Raw genomic sequence first — 27,995 nt, 5'->3', positions numbered from 1 at the left:
CTCAGGTCCAGACCTCCATGGGGACCATGGCCTCCTTGGAGCCAAGGGGAGGGAGCAGGTTTTCGTCGCACAGGAACTGAAGAGGAAACTGGACCAGGAAGCCGCGGATCTTCTTCAGCTCCTCGTGGGCGCGGGCCGGGTCCTCCTTGTCCAGGCCCGGCTTGGCCAGGTAGCCCTCCAGCTCCAGGATGTTGTGGACGTCACTGGATGGAAGACAGCGGAAAACCTGCAGCCAGAGAGCAGAGAAACAGAGGAGTCAGGCATTCATAAAAAATGTTTGTTTTTTTTGGTTTTATAATATAGTCGAGTAAAGTCTAACCTTAATCAGAACTGTTAATAAAAATTATTTTCTGCAGTGAAGTTTCCTCCAACACTGTACAGGAACGTAGCGTTACGGAAGCCCACAAGTGTCGAAATGGTACAAGTCATTTAAAGGAGACATATTATGGAAGTATCACTTTTTGAAGGCTCTTTAACATATATTTGGGTGTTTGTCTTGACTTCTGTCTTGACCCCAAAATGTGAGAATTGACAAAAAATGTGCAGGCTCCCTAGGTTGAAATCCATGTGGTTTTACAAGCTGTTCCCTCAGTTGTCTTCCAGTGATGTAACTAGGATTCAAATTTGCATAATACCACCCCTATATAGACCAGAGCGGCATCTCTATGCAAATGAGAATGACTTAGGCATCCTGGGTAATTTAGGGGCAGCGCCCGGCATTTTTAAATTTTTATTTATTTATTTTATTTTTTAAATACCGGTATGCCCATTTAGCCTCCCACAATGATCAATGACCCCACACAGTGGCCAGAAATGTCTTACCCGGACATCTACACGTATTTGTTCGAATCACCAGGTAGGTGTTGTCTGTAAATAGCCTGTTAATAGCCAATTTTTTGTTAGTTAGTTTGTCAAGCCAGCTAGGCTGAACTTTTCAATGGAGGAATGCCGGGCGCTGCCCATAAATCACCCAGGATGCCTCAGTCACTCTCATTTGCATAAAGATGCCGCTCTGGTCTATGGGACCGGTAGAAGGGGCGGGGCAGTGGTTCATTTGCATTTAAAGGGACAGACACTGAAACCAGCCGTTCTGAACAGGGCTGTTTAGAGAGGATGAAAAGAGCTGTGATGTTTGATCCTTGGGGGATTTTGACCACAGCATGTCACAGACATGTCTTTAAGACACCTGGGAACTATTTTAATTTGTGGAAATGGAGCAGAATATGTCTCCTTTAATGCTGGGAAACCCAACTCCAGCAAACTTCTATCCATCCATTAACTACACTGCTTATCCATGCAGTCATCAGTCTATCACAGGGCCAGTATATAGACCTAGTGCCACCTCAAAATTGAAGAAAGAGCTTGTATTATGATAAAAAATATTACTTGTTATCAAAAACCTTCTCAACTAAAACCGCATGGGTAACATGCGGTAATTGTCTTTCTATCGACACTTACATGAGGACAATCTGAAATTGGATTTTTATAAAACTCATCTATTCAGAAACAGATGAACCCTCATCTGATATCATAGCTACACTTTAATAAAATAAACATTAATTCCAGACAATGATGTTTTACAAAGCTCAGGAGAATAAAACAGTGGACTGCACCTTCTGGTAGATGGTAGCGTTGCGAGCGGAGGTGGCCATCCAGACCTCCTTGTAGAAGTGGTCACTGATGGGATCTGACACGTCGATGGACATGTCCGTGTTGGCGCCGAGGATCATCCTGAGAGGAAAACAGGGAAGAGGAGGAGGAGGAGGGTGAGGGTGATGAGGACATACTGGACTACAGGCCGGGGGGAAATCAAACCGTGAACAACACAGAAGGAAATTGCGAGCTGAGATATTTGACTAACTGGAGACACAAAATGATGAAACTGACATAGTTGCTTCATGAAGAAAAAAGAACAGAATTTCAACATTCACACTGACAATAAACGGTCAACAGTGAAGATGCTGCATGGGTTTACTCATGTTTCATGTCTTGTAAACAGAACGTGTAAACCAGGATTCAGGATGTGTCCGTACTTGAAGCACTCGAGCCGGAGCTGCAGGGCGTATTTCCCAGCCTGGTACTCCTCGCCGTCCATCACCGCCGTCACCGTCTCCGAGTCCTCCACGATCACCGCCACCTCGCTGTCCCTCTTTCCCAGCATGCTGCGGTCGTTGATGTTGGCCGAGCCTGCAGCAGCAACAAGGTAGAGACAGATATTAGACCACAGCCTCCACTGGATGGCGCTAAACACCTGCTGCCATTCAGACTCTTTGAAACACCAAACTCATCTCTTTTATAAAACACAGGAAATCCCTTCCTCTATCAACCCATCTTTTTGTTCTCCTTTTGCTTGTCTTTTTCTTTAACTTTTTTTTTTCTAAGTATATTTTTTTTGGCTTTTTTGCCTTTATTTGAAAGACTAGTGAGATAGACAGGAAAGGGGGAGGCAGAGAAAGGGGGAATGACATGCAGGAAATGTCTGCCTGACGCGGGATTCGAACCGGGGACGCCTGCGTTGAGGACTGTAGCCTCTACATGGGGCGGCCGCCTTAACCACTGCGCCACGCACCGCCCCTAACTTTTAACTTTTAACTTTTAACTTTTAACATGTGTCAATCTGCTGGGACTGGGTACCGGAGGGATGGGGATGGGGGTGGGGGGTTGGTATCTATGCTGAATTTATATCTGTAATTAGAACACTATTGTTTTTCTAATATGTAAAATTCAATAAACAGATTGTTAAAAAAAACCACAAAAAAAAACCAGATAACCCGATTTAATTGAACTGTTGTCGGGTGAGTTAGAAACTCTAAATGATATTTTTCTTATACTCATATGAAATGTAGTGTACTTATCAAGAATCAAGAGAATGTATTTGTCACATACAGTAATACAAGATCATTGCAGTGAAATGATATGGGCGGTTATTTTTAGAAATCCAAGTTTCCCCAAACAGGCCTCCACTGTCCCTGTTCCATACAACTGTCAATCATCTGTTACCTGCCTGGCACATGGATCACACAGTACCTCATGTGGGTCAGTGGATCAAAGTGAAGAGTCATGACATGAGATGATTCATGGAAGTGGGAAGACAGAACATTTTTGTCTGCTTCAAAAGATTTTCAGCTCTTTTTGTTATGAAATACAACTGAGATGTTTCTTTGATGTGCTCACATGACATTTTAAGGGGTTTAGAAGTTCAGCTTTAGGAGATCTGGAGCCTTTTTTCATTTTTCCAAGTTGGAAAAACTAAACCAGCAATGAAGAAAAGGACCGTCAGACATCTGATAGGACACACTGTGTATTCTTAGCACATGTGGCTGCAGTGGAAACTGAACCCAGAAACCTCACCACAGCTCACTGTGTCTTTGGTTTGTGTTGATTTTTTCTTTTTTGACATTTTTAGTTGTGATCAGACATATGGGATGGAAACATCTGTCTCTTGTTTTCTGCTCCTTTAGGTTCAAGTGAAGTGAAAGGCGTGTTTACCAATGATGACCGTGTTGTCGTCGGCGATGAGCATCTTGCTGTGGACGTAGATGAGCTCGGTGACCAGCTTCCCCTCCAGCTCCGTGTGAGTCCTCAGACCAGTGATGGAGATGTAGTTCATCCACTGGTCTCCCACTGCAGACAGGAGGAAACATCTAGTCAGCACATGTTCTGATTCTTACTGTAGATTTTAGATTTTCATGAGGACAGTTAATGACCTAAGCCTGAAGATAGCAGAGAGAGGTCAGAGAGCTCTGGCCCTAATGCAGGAGATCGCCAGTTTGACTCCCAACAGGGAGGATCATTTACCACATGTCTGTTCCTCCATTCTCTCTCCCTGTTTCCACTGTCCCTAAATGGAGGCATTTTGCCCCTAAAATTTGGGACAGTGAAAGCACTTCTAAATCCAGGTTAAAATCATCTTATCTTTTCTTCTACTTGTTTTCTTTGTTTAATGTTTACTTTTTATTTTCACTTAAAAAAAAAAAAGTTTGTTTTTATGCTGTTTTATGCTGTTCTTTTTAAATGTTTTGTCTCCGTGTAAAGCACATTGAGTTGCCTTGGTATGAAATGCGCTATATAAATAAAGATGCCTAAATTTCTCATCTACATACTTGCGCATGTGCAACCAATAAATTTGCCTCTTTTTTTTAAGTATGTTTTTGGGGCTTTTTATTGCCTTTAATCGATAGCACAGTGGAGAGAGAGACAGGAAATGGGGAGGCAGAGAGGGGCCATTTTTTTAACACTGGTGAAATGTAAAAGAGGCGACTCAAAGAATCAGGAATCTGTCATTCCAGGTGGTAGGCCAATGTGAGGATCATGAATGAAAAGTGAAATGTGAATATTTGCTTTGTTACAGTGTGTGCCCCTACATTTTCTGGTTGTGCTCCTAAAACTTTAGGTTAGGGGCCACTGTTAGTCTGGAGTCCTGCCTCAGTCCTAATAAAGAAAATGCCCCCAAATACTAACTAAAGACATACAGAGTATGTGATTTGACATTAATAGAGTAAAACTAGCAGTGTGATTAAAGACATGACTTTTTATCTTAAAATACAGAAAACCACTCAGCAGATGTGTGTCTTTCTTTTTGTTTTTCTTCCGTGTGTTTTTCCTCTGTATATGTGGTGCACTGTAAAACTGTGGTATGGTTGTAGGTTTGCTCTTTAGAGACTAGAGCTCCAGTTTAATGACAGACTAAAGTGGTTCCTATATTACAAGATATACATAGTGGACAGTATATGGCTGCCCTCCAGGAACCTTTACCCATCCTGCAGGATCCATTTACTGAACCAAACCCTTCAGCAGCTCCACGTGTCACTGTTCCCGGTGCTTTACATTATGTTCAACTGTGTTTCAATTTTAGTTCTGAATGTCGTATTATCATCTCGTCACAGATTATCTCAAATAATGGCCGATTTCTAATAACCATTTTTGTCTGTATATAATTGAAAACCTTTTGTTGTGCGAGATGCATTTCTGAACATTTTAAACAATTTTTATAAAATAACTCAATTTTCTATCATGACAATAGCAAAAATAAAGTAGCACAGTAGCAGTTGGAATAGCTGTAGGTGTATTTATATTTATGTAGAGGTGTAGAGGTGCACTTTTTTAATGTTGCATGTATGTTGTCTGCTGTCTTTTTATTGTTCTTACACTTTAAAGTTGAGCTTTAAATTTCGTTACACTTACATAATGACAATAAAATGTATATCTATCTATCTATCTATCTATCTATCTATCTATCTATCTATCTATCTATCTATCTATCTATCTATCTATCTATCTATCTATCTATCATCCATCCATATGTTATATTAGTACCACTTAGTTGAAGTAACAGCAATGTATATAAATAAATATTAGCAGTAAAAGTAAATTGTATATTGATGCTAAAAAAAATAAAAAAAATAATACCCATCTCACATAATAATGATATTTAGTTATATTGAAAAATCCTCTGTTCATTCACACTGCGATCAGAGCTCAGATGAAGACAGGGTTGAAGCTGTCGGCTCAGACTTACTCTCTCTCCTGAGCTGAGAGATGATGGAGTACTCTCCTCTGTTCATGGTCCTGCAGGGACAGAGGGACAGAGGGACAGAGAGACAGAGGGACAGAAAAACAGAGGGACAGAGAGACAGGTGGACAAAGGGACAAAGGGACAGAGGGACAGAGGGACAGAAAAACAGAGAGACAGAGGTGGATTAGCAGCATATCCACATTCCTTTCAATACAAGCCTTTGTGCCAGTGTGTTTGCATGGGGAGGGCTGTGTTTACTCAAGAATGCAGATTGGACAATAAATGTCCGCCTCAAAAGGAATGACACGCACGCACGTACACACACACACACACAAAAGTGGACTCAGGGTTAATAACTGTAGTTAAAGAGTGTAGTGTGGTGGTAATCCATCAGTGGCTCCTTCCGGGATGTCACCCTCATCAAACAAACTCAGACAGCAGCTGGGTTCACGGCCGATTTCTGGTCACAAGGGCACACACGCACACACACACACACACACACACACACACACACACCTGTAGTTGAAGTGCATGACAGCCTGGATGGCGCTGCCTCCTCCGGTGTTGATGTCTCCTTCGAAGCCCGGCAGCAGAGGCGTCACCACGTACACTCTGTATTTTTTACCCTCCCTGAAAAATGAAAGAGCAGAGAGAGAGAGAATCATTATATTACAGTTTTTCTCAGTTGGTTCGGCTTATTTCTCAAAACAGATATTACATTCTCAAAACTATAAGATCATTTGGCAAAACAGTGATACAGTTCAGCACAACACCATAGATCACTGGAAAAAGTGCATCTCTCTCAAAACAGTTCACTCATGAGTCAAAACTAAATTTCCTTCTCATATAAATAGTCAGTTCCCCCAAAATGCATCGTCTCTTTGGCGTCGTGTGAGCACTGCACGTCTCTATGGCAGAGGAGCATTGAAATGTCCTTCATGTCCTCCTCTCAGTCTGAGCCCAGTGCTTCATTCACAATAGTTACTGGACTAGTTTTTTTTTTGTCTAGCTAACAGAATACAATTGTGTATAATATAAAATAATAAAAAATAAAATAAATAATAATAAAAAAAACAGGATTTTAGGGTAAGAGTGGCCTATACGTAAGGTTTGACATCACACATTGCACTCACACTGTCAAGGAACGGTAGCCATTTTTATTCACACGTAAAGTAAAGTAACTTCCATTCATCAGAGAAAAAAGAAAAGGTACACAGTAATATACTGTAATATAAACACATAAACAAAAACAAGGACAATTATAAGTAGCCTACAGTGCTGTAAATAAATATATGTTATTCATGGTATTATGTTTTTAACTAATTTTGACAATTGAACAGACTATTGTGCATGTGATGCTGACATGTTTTGGAGAGAACGACCATTAGACTGAGAATCAACCATCAGTTTAGATCAATAAGATCTATTCTATTGGACATTGTGCTACTGCAGCTACCTGAACTTAATCATTTGCAAAGATGTACGAAGACATTTGCAATTTGATGAAATGAATGAGAAATACAATTCTGTTGTGAACATTTGCCAAGATGTTTGGAGGTTTGCCCATGTTGTTTTGAGAATGTAATTTTTGTTTCGAAAAATGAGCCAAATCAATGTAATTGAAAAAAAAAAACTGTAAAACAGTAAAAAAAAACTGTAATATAAGGTTCTAATGCTGGCTGAAGCAGCAGGGAGGACTAATGAAGCCTGCAACACCACACCATGTCCAACCAGTGTCACACAGGCTTTAGAATAACTAAATAATGACAGGATCAGCAGCAGCAGCGTCTGACACCAACACACTACACGCCCTGCCTGACCTCTTCAGCTGTTTAGACAGAAAAGGACACCAGACGATACAGACAGCTGTCAATCAAGCAACCCTCCCAAACACTGACGCAGGAGCAGAGTGAAGAAGCTTCTGTCTAAACTGAAGGTGACTGGATTCAGATCAACTCACACTCAAGTTGTTTTACAATGGAAACCACATTCACCAATTTACATATACACATTTATATACAGTAACACTGTTAAAACCATGGACTGTATGCTCATTTACATACAGCAGTGACACACAAGGGGCAATGTCAAAGCCACCCCAGGTCAAAGGATTCTTGCTGATACCCATATGATAGAGAAGGAATTTAAGAGGAGAATACATTCACTTTAAGGGGAGAGGGAAGGGATGTCGTGAAAAAATACGACTCCCTAACTAAACTAACTCAAACTAAACTGAAATATTAAAAAAAAGCGAACTGAAAAACTACGGTAAATAAAAATAAAAACTAATGACATTTTTAAAACTATAATATAATAACCTTTCCCCCTACATTTAAATGTGATAAATAGTAAAAGACATTTCTCATCTTAACTTGAAATGAACTTGTTTATGTTCTCTAGGGAACAAACTACAAAATGACGACACATGTCAATCAAACCTAGTATTCCTGTACAACGGTGATTCCCAAACTGGGTACTGGTACCCCCAGAGGTACGCAAAGTGATGTAGGGGGTACAGGAAAAAAATAAAAATCAAGAAAGAACTTAAAGGGATAGTTCAACATTTTGGCAAATTGGCCCATTGCCATAATCCCTATAGTCATAGCAGTAGGTTCTTTACCTTTAATTATCGGTGCAAGCTATTTTTAGAACGGCGGAGCAGAGCCGTGAGCTGCTCAGAGCTACGCTACGGAGGCTAATGGGATTTCTTGGTTTCCCTCATCAAACTCATCAAATACACAATCCAACAACTCCAAAACGCTCTGGTGGACAAGTTGTGACCTGCACATTCACCACACTATGAGATAATAACAGAACGTTACAAGATGGAGTTGTTTTTGAGGTAAATGCAGAGACCCCTTGCCGAAAAAGACGCGCATCAACAGTTTTGCATGAATTTACCTCGAAAACAACTCTGTCTTCATGCTCCTGCTAATATTTTTTGAGTGCAATGAAAAGCGCTTTATAAATCCAATTATTATTGAATTCAACAAACGATCTGAAACTCATTTTATAGGCCTTTCCACAGCTGCTACTGTTAGATGTTACTACAATAAAGCGCTGGGTGCGTAGGTTTTATTTTTAACCTGGACGACCTTCCAGACATCACATCAATCTGTGTGTTTGTGTACTGTATGTGTTTGTATACTCTATGTGTTACCCATTCATGGATTACATTTGTTGGACTCTTTATCATTTGTTTGGAACATGAATGGTAGATAGAATTCCTGAATAGAAATAAAGAGGAAATAAGTGTTTAACTAGAAGAAGTACAATGAGATGTGTAGATGAGTGTGTAGCAGCTGTCATGCTGCTGTCTTGTCTTCATTCAACCTCTGTCCACAGGAAAGTTTGATTCAACACTGAACAATGTGTTTATTTATAGCAGCTTCCACCCAATCTGTGTACGTTGATACTGTTTATACACCGCTGCTCCAAGGAAAAACACTTAGTGTCCATATGTTTTCCTGTGTTTTTGTGCAGGATGTGTGTCCTCTGATAAGCTCCGACAACAAAACATGACATACAAAGAGACTGAATCATCATGAAATCAGTCTGTCCGTGTGTGTGCGTTTACGTGTGTGTGTGGTTGTGTGTTTCTGGGAAAATAATTTCAAGATAAAGTTAAATACACCCCACGGCCATTCAGAAGTTTACAATGTGTGTTGATTTAATTGGATATCTGATCAGGCTCTCGTGTGTTACCTGTACGCTCTGATGATGCGCTCAGCGATGGTGTCTCCGATCTTGTTGAAAACGTGCCGGTTATCCGCACAGCTGATGAAGAACTGGTTCTGATAGGAAAACAAACACACAACTCCAATAAATAAACTGGGAGAATAACAACTGACTGACTCGGTCTTTTACAGCATCATAAATAGACAATGTCTCAAAACTACACTCAAACTGCGCTCCACTTACTCACTTGTTCATATTATTTCCATCAATCCCATTTGTTTCTATTTTCTGCTTCAAAGTGTTTCACTTCAGAGGGAAATAACGGAATTTTGGCTCCACAATTATTTGATATCTACAAGATACTTTGCAGATTTAAATAAACACTACATGATATGATCGACGACTAAACTGTGATATATTGTTGCATGTTAAAACATTATTGAACTTCCAGATTGATATGAAATCACCCATGAGCTCCACCTTTACCAGATGCAGTGATAGATTATATATGTAATACAAATTGATGCAAAAACTATTCTCTAATAATATTACATACAGGAGGATTCTCAAATGTGACACTCTGCAGGATGAGTACTTTTATTTTTGATACTTTCAGTGATCAAGTGACCATAATGTATTGCAGAGTTAGCGTTCCAATGGTTCCAATGGTTCCAATGGTTCCAGTGGTTCCAATGGTTCAAGACAGAAGTGGTCCAGGTTGCCGCCTGATGCAGGATTCGAACAGGGTCCGACTGCAGCAAGGACTGTACCTCTGCATATGGGGCGCCTGCTCAACCCACTGCCTCACACGGCGCTCCGAACTGGCCTAGGCTTGCAGATTTATGGGACGCTCTGAACTCCAATTGTCCCTGAACTACCCACTGATTCAGTCTGTTTACTCCTGTCAGCTCCTCTCTAAGGAGTGTTGTCGATCTCTGTGTTGTTGCTATGGTTACCACCAGTTTCATTTTAACTTTAGTCTTGGTTAGACTTAACGGAGCACTGGTACTGTTGTTTGTGTGGACAAGTAGCCTACCTCTATGTAGATGAAGTGCTGGCTGTTCTCGATGGCGTGGACGTAGGCGTTGTGGATGGACTCCTCGTGGTATTTGATGCCGGCCGACCAGTCTGCAGCCGAACGAAGGATCTGAGGGAGGAGAGACAGGGAGATGATGTGTTCAGGCCTCAGTTTCAGTCCTACTTAACATGTGTTCACAAAATCAGTATCTCAACACCCTCCATTAACTTGAATTAAGCATCATAATTATTCTTAACACCAATTTAAAGCCAAGTCTCACTACTCATTTCTAATTCAGTTATACACACACATATTAGGGGGTCCCTGAAGAGCAGCGTGTATGTATTTTGTGTGATCTTGATATTGTTGAAGATGGGTTTTATTTCACTTTCTGTTTCAATACCCTCTGTAGCATGAAATGAGGAAATGCTTGTTTGAAAAAGTTTGGGCGTAAAAAGGGTCTACAGAATGGAGCGAATGACTGCAAGTCTACAACTGAAAATGGAGACTTTTGAGAGTTGAGACAGAAAACACTGTATTCTAGGTAAGCCTACAACTTACTTAAATCAGCTTGTAAACTCTGAAATTTGAAAACTTTTTAGCCTCTTTGAACTTCTGTATTTATATTGTCTAGTGTCTTGTAAGCCATCGGCACAATGATTGATCAATCGATCAATCGATCAATCAATCAATCAATCAATCAATCAATCAATCAATCAATCAATCAATCAATCAATCAATCAATCAATCAATCAATCAATCAATCAATCAATCAAATATACACAAGAAGCCAGAGCATGATGTCAAACATTCCTCTATGTAACACAAAGAGAGTGAGCTGTTTTTTCAAAAATGTAACACGTAATCTTCCAGAAGCTGTCGTCATTTGTTTTCAACCAGGTAAAGCTCCATTGGGTGATGAGTGTCAATCATCACACACACACACACACACACATACTGACCTGTACTTTGGCGGTGATGGAGTTGGGGACCTGGTAGCGCTGCTCTCCGGCCGTGGTGTGAGACTTGGGCAGCAGGTGTGGGTACGACATGAAGCGGTACTTTGGCTTCATGAGCTGGTGGAGAAAAAGAGACAAGAGAGGAACCAAAGCATTATGGGATGCTTAGAGCAAAGGGATGCCTCCTACTGTACACTGACAGATTCATGCTGCAGTGTTGGTCCAGACTTGAAAAGGCAAAGTAAGACAGCAAGTCCTTTTTTTTTAACCCAGTAACTGAACTAATGAAAAAGCAAAATTTACTGATCAGTTAATGAGAACTCAGTGTTTTTGTGCAACTTTTTCTTCTTTTACCCGTTTACCTCAACAGTCTGCAGCTGCATAAATCCATTCCCCCAACCAGGGCTGTTGCTAGGAATTCTGGGCCCCCTGAAAGAATACTAAAGTGGGCCCCTGCCCCCTGACTTCTCCACTTTTTTTCTTAGACTACGTATGTATTATCATTTTTTATTTAGCCTACTTTATTTTGATGCTAATGCAGCATTACTATGAGTATTAGTCAGGGTCTTATGCAGAATAATTCAGTCATACAAAGATTAGACTACTGGGGTTTTTGTGGGCCCTACTGGGCGCTGGGCCCCTAGAGTTATCATCACCTTTCTCCCCTATACAACGGCCCTGCCCCTCACCTATCCAGTTTTTGAATAGAGAGGGGTAGGTGTTCAGTGCATCTTTATTAATCAGATTGATCAGTGAATGAAAAGACCTCTGACCTTGGTGAAATTCCATCGCTGGATGAAATGCCTGGCCACGTCCCGAGCTGCTTTCCCGTGAACCACTGAGGCGATGTCATGCCAGGGCATCCTGGGAGTCGTGTGTCTGTCGATGAAATCTAAAACAGCAGAAAGACGGGTGTGAGAAGGACGGGCTGGGGGCCGGTGAATAGTTTCCACCTCCAACACGTTGAGAGCGTAACAGTGTGTTCACCATCGAAAGGTTTCTCCAGTTGGATCCAGTCCTTGTGCACAAAGTTGCAGTAGTCCTTGCCATGCCAGAACCGGGTGTCTCCAAACAGCTCTCCAACCCCTGTGTGTAGACTTCGCACTGAGCCGCTCCCTGAAACACACACACATGAACATCCAGTTGTTAAACATATGGAACTACAGATCTTCAGAAGACCAGAAGAAGCTTTTAAAGGGACTTTTTTTAAGGAACTCTGGATCCTTAATTCAGTCCTGTCTGGTCCAGGTGTTCAGAAAACACCCTTTGTTGGCCCAGAAACTACCATGGAGCCTGTGAGCTTGATTGCTCACAATCTTTGAGAAGCATCACTCTGACTCTGACAGACTGTCACAAGTGTGTTAGAAAGACTTGAGATGAGGTGAGTGCTACTTAACAAGAGCTTCAGCCGTCATTGTCTTCATCACACAAGAGGCCATAATACAAAGTCTAAACAACACTCAGTCTTCAGGGCAGATTGAGGCTAATGCAAGTCTCTACCAGAGTGGGCCAGGTTGTTACAGGTAGTTTGAGAAACAATGTAAATCAGAGGCCTTCAACATGGGGTCCGTATCCCCTTGGGGGTCCGCAGAGGTACTGGGTCGCAAAATCTTTTGTTGATTAGACAATTTTTTATATTTTATTTTCACATTTATGTTACAAATAAAAACCTCAGTGTTTTGGAGTTGTTGGATTGTGTATTTGATGAGTTTGATGAGGGAAAACAAGAAATCCCATGAGCCTCCATAGCATACTATAGCTCTGAGCAGCTCACGGCTCTGCTCCGCCGTTCTAAAAATAGCTTGCACCGACAATTAAAGTCCCCCTCCCGCGACCCTTTTTGGTTCTTTTAAAACCAGCAGCTCATTAGCAATGCACCTCTGGAGGGTGGGCGGAGACTGCGCTGCCCCGCCCAGTCACCCCCCCCCCCCCCCCCCTGCTTGCTGACAGCTGGACATTGTACAATTACCGATTACAGCGCATTTAGCGTAAAACTCCACACTAGGATTTGATCCCAGACTGGAACATAGTCCTTGCTCACGGTGCAAGCTGCTCTACCAGGTGAACTATACCTGTTATACCTTGACAGCTACACCGAGCTGTCAAGCCTTTCACCTCTGCGCCAGATGCAGAGCGTACTGTAGCACTAGTGCCCTCCCCTGGGGTTGTGACACGTCAACCCCAGTCTCCCTGAAACTGCCAGTTTGCGTCTGCCATTGGTTCACCGCAATTTGAAGGCAGAAAAACTCAGAAATGCAATTTTGCACTTCCTTTTCTGCTGATATGTCCTCTAACATCAGAAAAATGCCACAGGAACATGTGAAAAGCTCAAAAAACACGATTTTCATGGGGTCTTTAAAGGTAACGAACCTACTGCTATGACTATAGGGATTATTGAATTTGGCCAATTTGCCAAAATGTTGAACTATCCCTTTAAGAATCCTGGAGGCGTACGCATATCCCCACTGGTTATCAGGTGCAAAATAATCTCACACAGTATTACAACACACACACACTGCATCAATTCTCATAACCATGCAACAACACAACACAAGGTCAGCATGCAGGAGATCTTGAAGAAAATCATCACAGTAAGAAAACAAAGGTCTGATACTTATTCTATGTATGAGGAGATATATATTCACATCCACAGCAGAAACAGAAAATGTAGAATTGATCCAACTTTACTGACAAGATTGAAAAAAAACTACATCAAAGACTACTAATGTTGTGTTCATGTCTCTTTTAATTACCGCAAACAGAGACTCTAGGTTTCTGGTGTATGTTTATCCTCTTTAATAAACAGCTGATCATCTATTTAGTGTTTTGACACCACAGAGCAACACCAGTGTTTGGAAACAGCAGCTGGAAGGACGACGGCTCTGCAGCTTGATGAAACCTCAGCAGGAAGACAAAGTGCAGGCCTGCAGTGTTATATTCACTCTCATTATTTTGGGGATAAACTGAGATAAACTGTTACTTACTTATGCAAATAACCAGACTGTAGAGTAATCTAAGAAACACGCAAAATAAAAGTTTCTCTTCTATGAAATCATGACTCAGTGTGTTTACAGTGGCGGTTGTTTGCCTCGTGCTCAGCGTCGACACTTCCCATCTATCACATCAGCAGGATAAACACAGATGATCCTGGCAAACAAACAGCAGCTAATAAAAACCTTCCACATCTGTTCCACCACAGAGCAGAGCTGACATGTGCTGAGGGGAAACATGAGATTGTTTATAAGAAACATAAAGCGCCAGTGATTACAGGCTGCAGAGTCTCATCAAATAAAATCCAACCTCGGCTGATTTGTGCGCAGCCAGACTTTCTAAAAAAAAAGGGAAAACTAAAGTTTGACTTGTTCCAGAGTCAGGAGGAACTTTTCAAATGATGGGTTCATACAAAATCCACTGGTTCTCTTATATTATTTATTTATTATATTAAATGTCAGAAAATGAAAGTGTAAAAAAAAAAGTGCTGATCACAACAAAGACACCATATTGACATCTTCAGATCTCTTATTTTATCTAACAGTTTAAAACCCAAAGCATTGACTATATCAAACAGAAAAAATTATTAAATCCTAAAAGACTTATAAAACGAGTATAGTATAACTGTCACATCTGAAATCTTGTGAATCTTGTTTCTTTGATTAAAATGCTAAAAATGAAGTAAAGCTGAGACTTAACTTAGTTAACAGACTAAAAATTGTCATCAGATCAGCTGCTTTTTAATATTGAGTAAAAGTAATATTCATATTTCTTAGTTTATATTATAAGAGAAGTGAAAATCTTTGGCTTTTTGCTCAGACAACAACAAGTCACCCTGGACTCTGTCATGGTCGTTCTTCACTATTTTCTAATGGCTTTCTAATGTGAAATGCAGTGGACATAGAACAGCAGCTTACCCTATGCTTTTCAGCCCTGTTTGTTCACACAAACATGAACACAATTCCTGCTCTGCATTATTCATAGTAATTAAGAAAAATCAGTCTTGAGCCTTGTGGTTGTGACCGACTGAGATCAATTTTTAACACACTGGAAGAAAGGAGCTTCACACTTGCACACAGAGATCACATCAATATTAAAACCACTGCAAAGCACACTACAGACCGAGAGGCCGGTGCCAGGGTTGAGACCTGGCAGGCCTTCAACCAGCCGCCCGACTCACCAGCCTGACACTGGCCGATGGGAGCGGCCGCCCTCAGCTCTGGCAGCCTGCCTGGGATCAGGTTGTGTTGGCTGGTGACACTGTCGGACCAACCTAGACAGTCAGAGCATCCAGAGGCTGAGACACAGACCGAACTGCTGCTGCTGCTGCTGCTGCTGCTGCTACAGCTGACAGTTGGCCAAAAACTTTTCATCCGCAATTCGTGACCACATGTTTAAGTTGTGAAAACAGTGAATAAAATGGAATAATATTCATGAAAAAGGCTAAAATTCATCACTGAAGATGCTGTAAATCGGAAAACTGGATAATTTGACTCGGGTCAGTTTTATTTAACTACTCTTTATTTCTGTTTGTGTACCTTTTGAGCCCCAGATGCAAATTATTTCTGTAACATCGCCACCTTTTAGGAAAAACAGTTGTATCAATATTATGATACAATAATGATTTGAATTTTTTTTTAAATGAAATAAGAGGATATGACATTAGATTAATTCCAGATGTCATTAGACGACTCCTGACAGGTGAGGTTACCTCTGTGGTTCTCTTATAATGTCAGAGAATGAGTGACCTGATGTATAATTACGGTAGTCGACGTTCCAACACACACAACTGCTCTAGGAAAGACGCTGAAGTCCACACCACAAGACAAGACTCCCCCGAGACCATGCACACCAATAACAGAAACCAGACTTCAGAGAAATGAAGTCAGATTCATAGTAAATCTAATGTATTCTTCACTTGTCAAGCTCAGTAAATAAGTGTTGTGTAACCCTGCGGACAAATAAACAACAAATCCAAATCTTTTCATGACTTAATTTGACTCATCACAGCAGCATAGTGTTTTAGTGTGTTACTACAGTACACATTCAACCCCATAATAATACAGAGAACATACTGTATATAATAAAACTTCCTTGTCAGCCACAATAAACCAAAACAAACGGGAAGAAAAGAGCGACTCCGAGCGAGGTGAAATTCACTGAAATCGCTTGAATGACGTCATCAGAGCGATCTGTTGAATTGTCCAAATTGACGAGCAACTGCAGCTGAGTGATAGAGCTATTTTTTTGGAGCGACACAAGCAACAGCGACAAAAATAAAAGGTCCGGTGTGAACGCACCTTTAGAGCAGTTTTTATCTTATTCTAATCAAACATTACCGTTGCTTAAAGGTAGGGCTGGAGATTCTGGAAAATGGGTTCTATCAGGACACATTTTGAAAATACACAAGTCAAAAGTCCCAGCCCCCTTTCCTCAGACGGAAAGGGGGCTGGGACTTTGCTCTCTGAAGCCACGCCTTCACCTTTTCGCGGACGTGGGTGAAGACACCCAACATGCATTGCCAGAGCTACACTGCCATCCACCAGACTGGTGAAGTAGGTGAAGACTCTGGTCGTGCATGCCGGAGGAGGGAGAGAGAGAGACGGCAGCTTGATTGGGCGTAGACAGAACTAGACATGAAGGCATCTGATTGGTTTTTCCTTTTCGGAGCGAAAAGCATGGATTGGTCAGAGTTTTGTCAGTGCTGTAGCTGCCACAGAGGTCTGACTATTTCCGTTCCTTTTTCTGAACACATAATGTATTGATTACTCTCATAGAAGGACCATTTCACCAAGTGTAACAAAACATGTTTCTGAACAGGATTACCCATAGATATAGAAACGTTTCTATATCTATGGGATTACCAACTATAACTTTAAATAAGAATGTTTTCTTAGCAATTTTGCCTGGCTAAGTAAAGTTTGACGATGAGGATGATGATGATGACACAATCAGGAACGAACTGAAAGCAGGGGAAATGTTTTATTTTTAGTTTGACTGGACTCATTGTGATTCTCTAGTCTGTGATCTGTCTGCAATCAGTCACGCCGAGTTGGTAAACAAGTGCATGAGGTTTTCCAGCAGCGACAGCATAGAAGCTCCTCCACTGGCTGATCACAGAGGTAAACGAAAACAATCTCTGCGTACTACTCACTCTCTTCATTCTCCAGGTCGCTGTCGCTGTCGGCCTGAGCCAGGCCGTGTTTCTGCAGGTGTCTCTTGATGCTGAACCTGCTCCTCTTGGCCCGGCCCTGGCCCTTCAGCTTGGGCTGGTCCACCGAGTCCGTCACCGTGAAGATGCCCTTCCCATTGGTCTGGGAGGCAGAAGCGGCGCCGCGGCCGTTGGACGGAGCTGCTTTACTGGTGGAGGCAGCGGTGGCCTGTCAACAATTTAAACATACTGTAGTGTTAGTTGTGCCAATGTAACATGCACCATTTACTTTGTTGTTATTGCTTATCTGTTGTGTTGTTTTATTTCATTTCATTTTTCTCATGTTCAAAATTAAAAAAATGTAATCAATCAATCAATCAAAAAAATAAAGTAATACAGAAGAAAGAAAAAGGTCCAATTATTAAAGGGATAGTTCAGCATTTTGGCAAATTGGCCCATTGCCATAATCCCTATAGTTTTAGGAGTAGGTTCATTACCTATAATTGTCGGTGCAAGCTTATTTTTAGAACGGCAGTGCAGAGCCGCGAGCTGCTCAGAGCTACACTATGAAGGCTAATGGGATTTCTTGGTTTCCCCCATCAAACTTTCCCTCAAAACAGCTGATGCGTGTTCCCATCGGAGACAGTTTTTCAGCAAGCAGTCTCTGCATTTACCTCTAAAACAACTCTGTCTTTTAACGTTCCGTTATTATCTCATAGCGTGGTGAATGTGCAGGTCACAACTTGTCCACCAGAGCGTTTTAGAGTTGTTGGATTGTGTATTGATGAGTTTGATGAGGGAAACCAAGAAATCCCATTAGCCTCCATAGCATAGCTCTGAGCAGCTCGCGGCTCTGCTCCGCCGTTCTAGAAATAGCTTGCACCGACAATTAAAGGTAACGATACAAACCTTCTCTTAAAACTATAGGGATTATGGCAATGGGCCAATTTGCCAAAATGTTGAACTATCCCTTTTAACAAAGAAACACAGACAGGTAGGCAGTGTGTGTGTGTGTGTGTGTGTGTGTGTGTTGTAACACACCTGTTCCATGTGAGAAAGCGTCACACTCCCAACGTCTGTTAGCCGGTGCTCCCTGTCGTCCCAGCGTCCGTATGCCAGGTCGATGCCACCCACGAAGGCCACTGATTGGTCGATGACGATGATCTTCTCGTGGTGCGCCCACAGGTAGACGGCGGAGGAGACGTGGTCCGGGTGGCGCATCACCTGGTGAGACGACGTGCGGAGCCTCAGACAAGAAAACACGGTGGTACATTCAGACGGATGAGAGCGGGCGCGGCCCAGACACTCACCTTTATGTTGGGGTGGAGGCGCAGCAGCGTCCTCTTGCTGTATCCTGAGTTGATACCCAGGGCCAACTCCACCTCTTTGTACAGCATCACGAAGATTTTGACTCCTTGTTGCTGCGGAAACAACACAAACACACCACTAAACACCTGTCCAACTTTCCACTTTTATTATCCCTGGGTTTGGAATGGCCTTGAGTATACTGACGGTGTATCTCCGGCACACACCTGTATATAAGAATAAATCCTGATTTCAATAACTCATTAAACATTGTCATTCGCCTACACCTGGATACGCGTCAGAAATGGCTGGATGGGTCAATAAATTTAAAAAATATATATACAGTATATTAATTTAAAGGGATAGTTCAACATTTTGGCAAATTGGCTTATTGCCATAATCCCTATAGTTTTAGGAGTAGGTTCATTACCTTTAATTGTCGGTGCAAGCTGTTTTTAGAACGGCGGAGCAACAACTCTGTCTTGTAACGTTCCGTTAGCGTGGTGAATGTGCAGGTCACAACTTGTCCACCAGAGTGTTTTGTAGTTGTTGGATTGTGTATTTGATGAGTTTGATGACCTACTCCTAAAACTGTAGGGATTATGGCAATGGGCCAATTTGCCAAAATATTGAACTATCCCTTTAAGGGCTTTACATAAATTTACACAAAGGCAGGTTCAAAAACACTGTCACCTGGGATTTCAGACAGTATTTGCAAAAATTACTTCTAAAATATTTAATAAGTTACATTATTATGCCTGACACTTTGCTCCTCCAGTACCAGTTCAGTGTGACCAGTGAGTAAAGTGTGTATCTATGGCTGTATCTCTTAGTTACATAGAAATATGCTCAATGTTTTCAGCATCTTTTTGATTCCCCCAAACTCAACTTCATGAATTCACACTTAGAAAACATTGATATTTAAAAGGATCTAAAATAAAGCTCAGTGCATGTGGAGATCTGTGCATCATCACAATAGATGATCCACCAGTGAGCTGATTGTTGAAAAAATATAGATATGGGAGAAGAGACTGTATGTTTTTCAGGAGTTAGCCTCATGTTAGGAGGTAGCCGTTTTGTGTCTCTGAACTGAATCCAACTGAATGCTGGGTATTTGATATAAATCTTGTTTAAAAAAAAAAAAGTCATGGGGTGCTCAGTGGTTAAGAGCTTGACCCAGGTTGGCAACGCCCAATGCAGTGATCTCCGGATCGATTCCCCACTGTACTGTCATACTGTCAAAGTCATTTCTATCCTGAGACCGCTCTGTCTCACTCTGTCTCACTCTGTCTCACTCTGTCTCACTCTGTCTCACTCTGTCTCACTCTGTCACAGATGATGAAGAGGATGTACTGATGACTTGTTTTCTCACTCACCGCTTTGCGTTTCAGTACGCAGTCGAGACGCCAGCGGTTTCCTTCCACCACCGGCCTCTTCAGGAAGATCTCTGGACTCAACCTGAGGGTCGGACACAGAGTGAGAGATCAGCACACACGGCAGACTGAGCAGCTTCTATCTCCTCCTTTCCTTTTTAGTAACCTTTCCTTCCTTCTTTCCTTCCTCTGTCCTATTTCTCCAATTTCCATTTTTCTCTCATCTGTGTTTGGTCAACATGTGAATTTCCTCCACCTCTCTTTTCATCATGTTCTTTCTTTCACTTAGAAGAGTTCAAAGAGTTTCCAGCGGCACCAAAACTGAATTTCTCTTGATATGGAGTCCTTTTCCATTTTTACTTCTTTCTATATTACATAATCAACCAATCACACACACACACACACACACACACACACACACACACACACACACACACACACACACTGCACTTGTAGTCTTGATATGTGTGCATCTACGTGTGTGTGCTTGTATAACAGTAGTCTGAGCCTCAGACTGTAACTGATCTGTTTGACCAGAAAACCTCTCCTGGAGGTGACCGCTGAATGCACTTGTTGCACTCTCAAATACACACACACACACACACACACACACACACACACACACACACACACACACACACACACACACACACACACACACACACACACACACACACACACACACACACACACACACACACACACACACACACACACACACAGTAAGAGAGAGAAAATCCCCAGACAATTACACCCCAGTGTGATCAATCCACACAACACACACACACACACACTCACCACCAGTCTGTGATGAAAATTTCCTCCTTGGCTTCTTCCAGAGCGTCAGCCACATCCTCCATGTACGTTTTCCCATTTACATACCTGTAGGAAAGAAAATATGTTGACACACATGAGCACAGATAAAAGCACACACTAGTGCAAGCGTACACACACACACACACACACACAACTTTAAAGGATAATTACTGAATTTTACAATCTGGACCTTATTTCTAGCATAAAATACGATCATTTACTCACCCAGATAACTTTGGTGTCATTGCAAGTCGTTCAGACGAAATTAGTTCCAGCCAAGAGCCGCGTATATCCGTATAATGGAGTCTACAGGGCAGCGGAATGCAGCCTCTAAATAACACATTATCTACAGAGAAAGTCGTTTCAATATTTAGTTATGATAAACTAGTGCTATTCCCCTCTGAGTCCGGGGTTAGCTGTTAACATCCAGGGTCTGTAGGTTGACCTACTGACCTCTGACCTGGATGATGTCATCTCTGAGTGCCGTGCGGCGCGGCTTGTTGCTAATGCTAATGTTCGTTTCTGCGTGTTTCTGACTTGTTGGAACAAAATGAGCAGCTAGATGAAGTTAAGCTTCCACAGGCTTCCTCTCTACAGCCTGGACTTACTAAGCTCCAGCTAGTTGCGACCCGAATGCCGAAGCAGAATGATTATTATCAGAATGAGCCGCGCTGCGCTCAGAGATGACATCATCCAGGTCAGAGGTCAGTAGGTCAACCTACAGACCCCGGATGTTGATAACAGCTAACCCCGGACTCAGAGGGGAATAGCACTAGCGTATCATAACTAAATATTGGTGAAATTAACGAGTTTCGGAGATACGCGGCTCTTGGCTGGATCTAATTTAGTCGGAAAAACTTGTAATGACACCAAAGTTATCTGGGTGAGTAAATGATCATATTTTATGCTAGAAATGAGGTCCAGGTTGTAAAAAACGGTAATTATCCTTTAAATGGTGAGAAGAACCTTAATAAACATCCTCTCACTTTTCAATCTGTCCATCTTGTGATGAACCATTATGCTTTCACAGTGGTCAAACACACACACACACACACGCACATACATACACAAACATACACAAACACAGTCTCACAGACAGTATAGTGTTGCCCTCCAGGGGGACAGGTGATGAACAGACGAGGCTCACTTTCCCTTTCTTTGTGTTGGGTTACTCCAGCGAGACACACACACACACACACAGAGAAACAGACACACAGACACAGACACAGACACAGACACAGACACAGACACAGACACAGACACAGACACACAGGCAGGCAGCCAGCTGGACTAGGCCTGATCTAGACTGTTTTACTGACACCTGTCTTTGCACAAAAGGTGAAACTATGACACATTAATAAACATTGGTGATATTTGTATGTTCATTTTTTTATTATTATTAATTTATCTAAACCCTGTTTTATAAAAATGCTCTATAAATAAAGGTTAAAGTAATATTGTAATGTTGTATAATAAATAAATAAAATAGTCTGCTGAGTTAGGACAACTCATCCTAATAAAAAATGAACAAATGTTGGTGGTGAAAAATCTTTAACGTGAACTGATCCGTCATTTTCGCCTCAATAATTCCTCGTCCACTTCAACCAACATGATTTTATAAAGATAAATGGATAAAAAGTCAGATGTGAATGCAATGCCATGGTTCCCATGGTTACCATTTGGCAGGGATGTTCTCCTCCTCTCTGGCGAAGGATCCAAAGCGATGGTCGGTGAGGAAGGCGGAGCCGTGCTTTTGGACGAAGCCTTCGATGGCCTGACCCCACCAGCGGGCGTGTCTGTAGCTGGTGCACTTCAGCACCAGGGACCTGCACACACACACACACACACACACACAGATAGGGCAAGATGAGCACACTTGTTGACCTCTACGTGACATTAGAAATGAGTAGACTGAGTGAGTTGTGGTCAGTGATGTCATCATTTAAAACAACAGATTGGTGGTGTGAGTCACAGACCTGGAGAGACTGTCGATCCGGACGCCATGCTTGGTCTCTGTCTCTTTAGAATCCATCAAGATGCCGAACTCTTTGTCTACCAGCATGACAAAGGAGACGGCCCCTGAGTCTGGCTTCATGTAGAGCAGGAAGGAGTCTTTCACCACCAGCCAGCTGTCCACACACACACAGTCAGTGTTTTAATATTCAAATTCAGAAAGGACAGTACAAAGTTATCCTTAAAGGTACATTGTGTAGAATTACTCCCATCTAGCGTTGTGGTTGTATATCGCAAGCAACTCAATTGTATTTTTCATGCTGCATTCACGTGAAATTGGGCAGACAGCAGACGGATGACAGCCACTGCACGTAACGGCATAAACAAGCCTCTATGTAAACAAGTGGTCCGTCAGCATGAGGCAAAACAATACACGTGACAATATGTTGTCATGGCGATGTCGTATTGTTTACCTGACCCACATTTTACCGCCTTTCTCTGGACTTCTGTGACTAAAATGACATCTGGTTTGTTAGCGACGGCCGTCTGCCCGACTGCACGTGAATGCAGCATCAGTGTAACGCTCCATTCCTCCTCACTGCACCGCAGCTCCGGTGTCTCCGGTGAGTTTCCGTGGTTTCCTACCGTCACACTGCCACTGAACGTAAAAACATGGCGACACCACATGGCAGCCAGCACCGAGCTTACCCGCTCCATGGAGATATGAATGATATGAACGGCTCATTCAGAGCTGAAAGGAACACTTCACTTTGTTGATGGGGGGGGTTACTGATTCATGAAAAACAGACTGAAGAACCAAATAATCAATTTTCGTGAACAGATAACAGGAGAAGTTACACAATGTCCCTTTAACATCAAATTAATCCTGTCAGTGTCCTGACAGTGTTTGTGTGCTTTGATGGAAATGAGCTCCAGAGCTAAATCTGGTGTATTTACACGTCTGTTCATGGATATGCAGAGTCCCATTACAAATAAACTAATAAATGAACTGATGTTGACTGACCGTTTAGACCAGCGGTAGCACATTTTGCTGCGACCACAGCAGTTCAACCCGGGGATCCGATGTCCGCCAGATCGTTTCAGCACCATCCCTTCTCTGTGAGACAAAGAACGGTTATGGTCCTGCAGAATACTGTTGTACTGTACTAGGACTAGTAGTGGTTTTACAGACAGTGAGCTCTTCTTACAAGCCCTTTGGTCCCAGGTCGTGGATAAAAGACAGCTGGCTGACATCAATGAATTCCATCTGAAGAACAAATTCAACAAAGCAAAGTCATTCTCAGTGTCTTTTCCTGATTCAATGTGTGAAACTACATTTTCAAGACCATAGTCCACCATCGTAGTTACCGTAGCATGGTAGTTCCTGTACATCGGCATCTTCAGCAGATTGTTCAAGTAGTCTTCTAGTTGTTTCTGGAACAAAATTAGTGAAATGTCAGATGGTAACTACAGAGAATGAAATATCAACAGATATAAACACAAGAGAGCTTCTCACCCCGTTTCCACCTGGCATTAACATACGTTTTCAGTGATCAGTGCTTGACCACATGAAAGTACAGGTGCAAACGCACCCAAGACACACTGAGGACGGATCAGTCAAACCACCTCTAAAGGTGGTCAGGGACGCATCGTGACCACATTGAACACAAGTGTAAACGGTAATGTGTCCTGTATCCACATATACTGTAACTATGCGGGCGGAAATACCTCTACTTTTTTTTTTTTTTTTTTTACTTTACCCACGCAAATATGTGATTGGATCATCTCAATGCATGTTTAAGGGATAGTTCAACATTTTGACAAATTGACCCATTGCCATAATCCCTATAGTTTAGGAGTAGGTTCGTTACCACATTCACCACGCTATGAGATAATAAAAGAACGTGCGAGACAGAGTTGTTTTCGAGGTAAATTCATGCAAAACCGCTAATGCGCGTTCCCGCCGGGTGCAGTTTTTCAGCAAGCAGTCTCTGCATTTGCCTCAAAAACAACTCTGTCTCGCAATGTTCCGTTATTATTCCATAGCGTGCTGAATGTGCACGTCACAACTTGTCCACCAGAGTGTTTTGGAGTTGTTGGATTGTGTATTTGATGAGTTTGATGAGGGAAACCAAGAAATCCCATTAGCCTCTGTAGCGTGGCTCTGAGCAGCTCACGGCTCTGCTCCGCCGTTCTAAAAATAGCTAGCACCGACATTTAAAGGTAACGAACCTACTCTTAAAACTATAGAGAGATTATGGCAATGGGCCAATTTGCCAAAATGTTGAACTATCCCTTTAATTCCAGGTGTAAATGCTATCTGAAACTGTATCCAGATAACAATCTGGATATGAGAGCCATGCTAACGCCAGGTGTAAACGGGCTGTCTGTGGCAGATGACATACCCTCCGACTGGACACCTGCTCTTCTCTGCCCATCTCTTCTCCGTGTCCTCTGGGAAGGTTGGGCATCTGCCTCCCCTCATTCCTCCCTGCCGTCTGCCTCTTTATTGTGTGACTGCAGAGAAAAATGACAAAAGAACCAGTTCAAAGGTTGTCAGTTCAAATCCCAGGACCAGTTATGAGAAATGCTGGAAGCAACTAGTGTTGACAGAGAAAAGGCAGAGAACAGCTGGGAGCGTTTACCTGCGTGTCGGCAGCGGCAGCCTCATGAAAGTCTTGTACGTCCTCAGCTCTCTGTGGAGATCCAAGAAGTGTTTCTCCTTCCTCTTCACCACCCACGTGAACTCCCCGTGTTTCAGCTCTATCTTAAAGACGGCTGGCATCGACTGGGCACACACACACACACACACACACACCACAGTTAGATATTTCAAATGATTTATCCATCACTGAACTCATTAATGTTGTTTCTTGGCAACTTTCAGCAGCAGGCTCTCCAGCTCCTTTCAGAAGACAGAAATGTTTACTTTGGCACAACACCATCATCACTGATTTTCTTTAGAAGCTGAAAGTTTGTCACTCACTGTTTGTTTATTTGAAACTGTTCTCCATTAAAAAGAATAGTCTCATTCAACACTCTGTAGATAATATCACATCACCCACTCAGTGGTAGTTATTTTGATTATATAGCATCAAAAGGCTAGAGATAAAACTTTTACTATGGCTACATATAACGTTAGCATTACCAGCTGTTAACAAGTCAGCTTCAAGCTTCATTCTTTTACTGTCTCCAGAGATGGAATAACAATATCAAGATCACACAAAACACATATGTTGAGCTGGTTTTTCATGTCCTATAGCCAGATTTATTGAAAAAGCATGGACTCTGAGACAGAAAACAGTATATCCTTCATAAGAAGACTTTTTGTAGCATGAGTCTAGACACATAATACTTGTTATGCAATTGTTGATATGCAATCTTTGAATGTATGTATTTATATTGTCTAGTGGCACAGTAATGTGCATGACACTTAAATTAACAAATCAATCAATCAGTCGGTTGTCTCATGTCTTTTATTGGAGGTTTCACCAAGACTGATTTAACAGCTGATGATGCTGACACCACCTACGTAAGAGCAGTAGGATAAAACTTACAATCAGCCCCTTTAAAGATCTACATTTTGGCACATACAGTACAGCTAGGAAACACTTTAATTTAGCATTTGACTAGAAACAAAGGGTAACTGCTAACAACTGTGAAGCTAATTAACACAGGCTAGTTTCACCCTGGCCTGTTTTCAGTCTTTGTGCTAAGCTAAACTAACCAACTAACGTCTTGGCTATAGGTTTATGATTAATTGACAGATATAAGAGTGGTATAGGGTAAATGTAGAGAAGAAGGCACATGAATATATTTCTCAATGAGCAGTGCTGGGGAGACTCAAAATACACGTAGTTGAACTACATAGCTTAACTACAATTTGCTGTAACTTGCTGGTAGTTAAACTACATTCATATTTTGTGCTGCGTCAAGTATTTCAACTACAAACCACAATTTTTGTAAACATGAAATATATACATTTTATTTGACCATTATTGTGTTCCAAAACTCTCTTTGAAAAAAGACATGAAGTCCCAGCCAGTGCAGCATGCGAGCTGCTTTTTAGTGTTTGCAAAGATGTTTATCGTGCCAAACGGAACCTGCTGTCTGATAAAAACTTTGAGAGATGCTCACGTGTCATGTCAACAAGTAATTCTGCCCTGGCATCTGGTGCTGGTGTTAATTTCTCTGAAGTTCCTGTCATAGTTTTAAACATTGTTGTTCAAGACAAACCGATCATTGTATTTTTCATTACATTTTTTGTTGACTGATTTACATTTCTGATTTACAAGTGGGTATTGGGGTAGAAATTTCATTTTCTCTTTATATTACTCAACATGTCATCATCTATGGTGAACCAGTATGTCTTTAAAAAAATTAAAACTGAGTTGAGAGGCTTATTTCAGCTTGCATGTGAATTTTTTGTAAGCTATTATATTTTGTTTCATATACACAACATGTTGATTTATTTAACACATAGTTAAATGAGTATAATTAGTTGCTAAAGCTACTTTTTTTTTTACAAACTACATTTCTCAAGGGGTAGAAATGTAGTTTGTTCAAATTACTGCCAGGCTGAACTACAAGTAGTTTTACAAGCAACGCTTGCAAAGTAGCTTCCCCAACACTGTCAACGAGTGTGTGAACCTCTGACCTCTGGCAGTCAGTTCTGACAACCACAACCTGTGTGTGCAAACAGCAACGTGCCTGGTTCAGTGCCACAATAGGCTCAGCTGTCCTCTGAGACACAGAAGGACTATGAGTGGGACGTGTGGGAGGTGTCTCACCTTGTTGACACTCCTCTGTGTGGTGACATTGAAACGGTCCTGAGCCGAGGTGAACCGCTCCACCTCCAGGATCTTGGCAGTGATCGGAGAGGACAGGAAGACTTTGGCCTCAGGCTCCTTAAATCCCACAGTGTGGTAGATGGCCGTGAAGGGCAAATACTCGGCTGGAGAAAGGCAGCGCCAGCAGACATACATCAGATATCACAGGAGGGGAAACACACCAGTAGAGTCAACATGTGGCGACAGACAGCTGACCAGCACCACGTACTGTACCTGGGACGTTGGTGTCGGTTGTGTCGTACTCTCCGTCTCCCAGGTCCAGCTCATGAGTGTCCAGCTTCTCCATGATGCCGGTCATATCATTGGCAACCAGCTGCAGGGTGCTGGTGGTCGGCTCCGACTGCCGCAGCATGGTTAGCACTTAACGTGGAGCCCGGGGCTCACCT

At 42.0% G+C, this 27,995-nt stretch overlaps 1 protein-coding gene across 1 annotated transcript; it reads right to left on the bottom strand.

Moving 5' to 3' along the window:
• Position 1: 1 nt before the first annotated feature.
• On the bottom strand, positions 2-27,995 carry pld1b (phospholipase D1b; the record flags this gene model as incomplete). Its single annotated transcript, XM_083995904.1, has 25 exons — positions 27,823-27,995; positions 27,550-27,713; positions 25,405-25,547; positions 25,165-25,276; positions 24,128-24,193; positions 23,968-24,026; positions 23,784-23,876; positions 22,783-22,935; positions 22,483-22,632; positions 20,789-20,872; positions 19,994-20,075; positions 18,623-18,733; positions 18,354-18,536; positions 17,316-17,541; positions 12,158-12,286; positions 11,944-12,062; positions 11,174-11,287; positions 10,230-10,340; positions 9,221-9,309; positions 6,032-6,145; positions 5,519-5,568; positions 3,490-3,624; positions 2,034-2,187; positions 1,614-1,731; positions 2-226 (listed from the first exon to the last, which is right to left on the bottom strand). The coding sequence occupies exons 1-25, from the start codon at positions 27,959-27,961 to the stop codon at positions 2-4; spliced, it is 3,123 nt and encodes a 1,040-aa protein (XP_083852030.1). The 5' UTR covers positions 27,962-27,995.

This window comes from Trachurus trachurus, assembly GCF_905171665.1.
Source record: "Trachurus trachurus genome assembly, chromosome: 20".
NCBI lineage: Eukaryota > Metazoa > Chordata > Actinopteri > Carangiformes > Carangidae > Trachurus > Trachurus trachurus.
Note: the sequence above shows the minus strand (reverse complement) of the source record. Positions and strands in the feature narration are given on the sequence as shown.